Genomic DNA, 1,637 nt, shown 5'->3' with positions numbered 1-1,637 from the left:
CTGCCCCAACCCTGCCTCCCCAGCCCTGCTGCCCATGGTGTCCCCGGTGTGCAGCACCTTGGGGTGCTCAAGCTGGGCTGGGTGTGCTGGCACCCATCTTGCTCCAGCCTTCAGTGCAGCTTTGCTGAGTGCCTACAAGGGGCAGGGATGCCTCAGGATCTTCCACGGGCCACAAGTCCTCCCTAGTGCAGCAGCACTGGGTGAGGCACCTCGAGCTGTGCTGAGCCAGCTTAAAATCCACTTCCTCATCCTTTCTGAACCAAACATGCTAAAGCTGGGGACTTGCTCTTATTTTGGGAAAGCCATGCTAGCAGGACCCTACAGGATGCTGTCAGGAGGTGCCCAGCCAGATGGCAAGCAGTGAGCAAGGGGGAAACCACTGCACCAGGATTAAATCAGGGGGCAGTGGCAGGAACTGGGATGCCCAGCAGGCTCAGGAGAGCGCCTGGAACCAGGGACTGAGTGTTAATGAGCACAGCTGCCAGAGATCTGTATGACAAATGCTCCAGCCATGCTGCTGTGGGGCTGCCCTGTGCCTGGGGGTGACATCAGGCCACAAAAGGGGTCTTGGCCAAGGAGGGGTAAGTGAGCAAGCACATGCAGCTAGTCCCTCTAGTTAGTTACCTCTTGTGCCTTGGGATAGGAGTAGGTGGCAGGAGAAGCTAAGGAGGCAGCTGCTGCTGGCAGGGGGCTCAGGGGCTTAGGTCCCTCCAACAGCTCATAAGGTTCTGAGATGTGGAGGGTCTCCTGTTGAAGGGTAAAGGTCACGTAGGCAAGGTGGGCAGAGACAGCAAGGTGGCAGCAGCAGGAGTCCCACTGCAGGCAGGCACGAGGGGACTCTGCCGTCTTGTGCCTCTTACCAGCAGCAGGTCAGGCAGTACCACAGCCCCTGAGGGCATCATGGTTGTGGCTCCCCATTCAGAGCCACGAGCAAGGTAATGGGGCAACTCACTCCCACCTAAAAGTCCCCTGGACCAGCACCAAGACATCCCCACACTTGCTCTCCAGCAACGATGGGACCCTAATCATTCCTGTCCCCCTGTGCTGCTCTGTTGCATTTCCCCTTCCTCCCTCCCAACCTCTGCAGCCCATAGAGAGACTTTGAGCAGGTGGAAGCACCTGGCTCTGGTCAGAAGGCACTTGGGAACACAGGAACTGCTGCAGAGTAAAGCTGGCGGTGCACAAGGCTCATCCTCACTGATGGCTGCAGCTTAGGAGAGAGAGCAGCTCTAAGGACCACAGCCTCCTCTCTACCAACTTACCTCTCGGAGAGCTGACGACATTTTTGGGAAGCTCCTGCCACCTGTGACAAGCTGGTATCGCCTCTCCAGAGACACGAGCTTCTCCTTCTCCTGCACAGCTGGGGACAGGTCAGAGGCAGCTGATGGCTACTGGCCCCCCATGGCAGCTCTCCCTGCCTGCCAGCAACCTGTCAAGAGCTGGCACGATCTGGTCCCCTGCCTCCAGCCCCCCCAGGAGCACACAGTCAGGGCATTACCTTCTGCAGGAGCTGCAGGACACTGCTGCGCTCCCTGGCCAGGCGCTCGGCCTCCTGCGCACTCTGCAGCCGGATCTGGGCAGCCTGGGCATCCAGGGCAGCCACCCGCTCCTGGGGAGGGGCAGGCGGGGTGAGCTGG

The 1,637-nt window shown here is 59.7% G+C and overlaps 1 protein-coding gene across 1 annotated transcript in view; it reads right to left on the bottom strand.

The window, feature by feature from the left end:
• The window catches only part of PHLDB1 (pleckstrin homology like domain family B member 1), a 16,390-nt gene that overhangs the window by 4,757 nt on the left and 9,996 nt on the right, over positions 1-1,637 (bottom strand). The window contains exons 12-14 of the mRNA XM_031062398.1: positions 1,499-1,609; positions 1,263-1,352; positions 625-747 (exon numbers count right to left, since the gene is read on the bottom strand). Coding sequence (XP_030918258.1) covers positions 625-747; positions 1,263-1,352; positions 1,499-1,609 — 324 coding nt within the window. The remainder of the gene's footprint in view (positions 1-624; positions 748-1,262; positions 1,353-1,498; positions 1,610-1,637) is intronic.

Source organism: Geospiza fortis, unplaced genomic scaffold, assembly GCF_000277835.1.
Source record: "Geospiza fortis unplaced genomic scaffold, GeoFor_1.0 scaffold183, whole genome shotgun sequence".
Taxonomy (NCBI): Eukaryota; Metazoa; Chordata; class Aves; order Passeriformes; family Thraupidae; genus Geospiza; species Geospiza fortis.
This window is presented reverse-complemented; position numbering and strand designations above follow the sequence as displayed.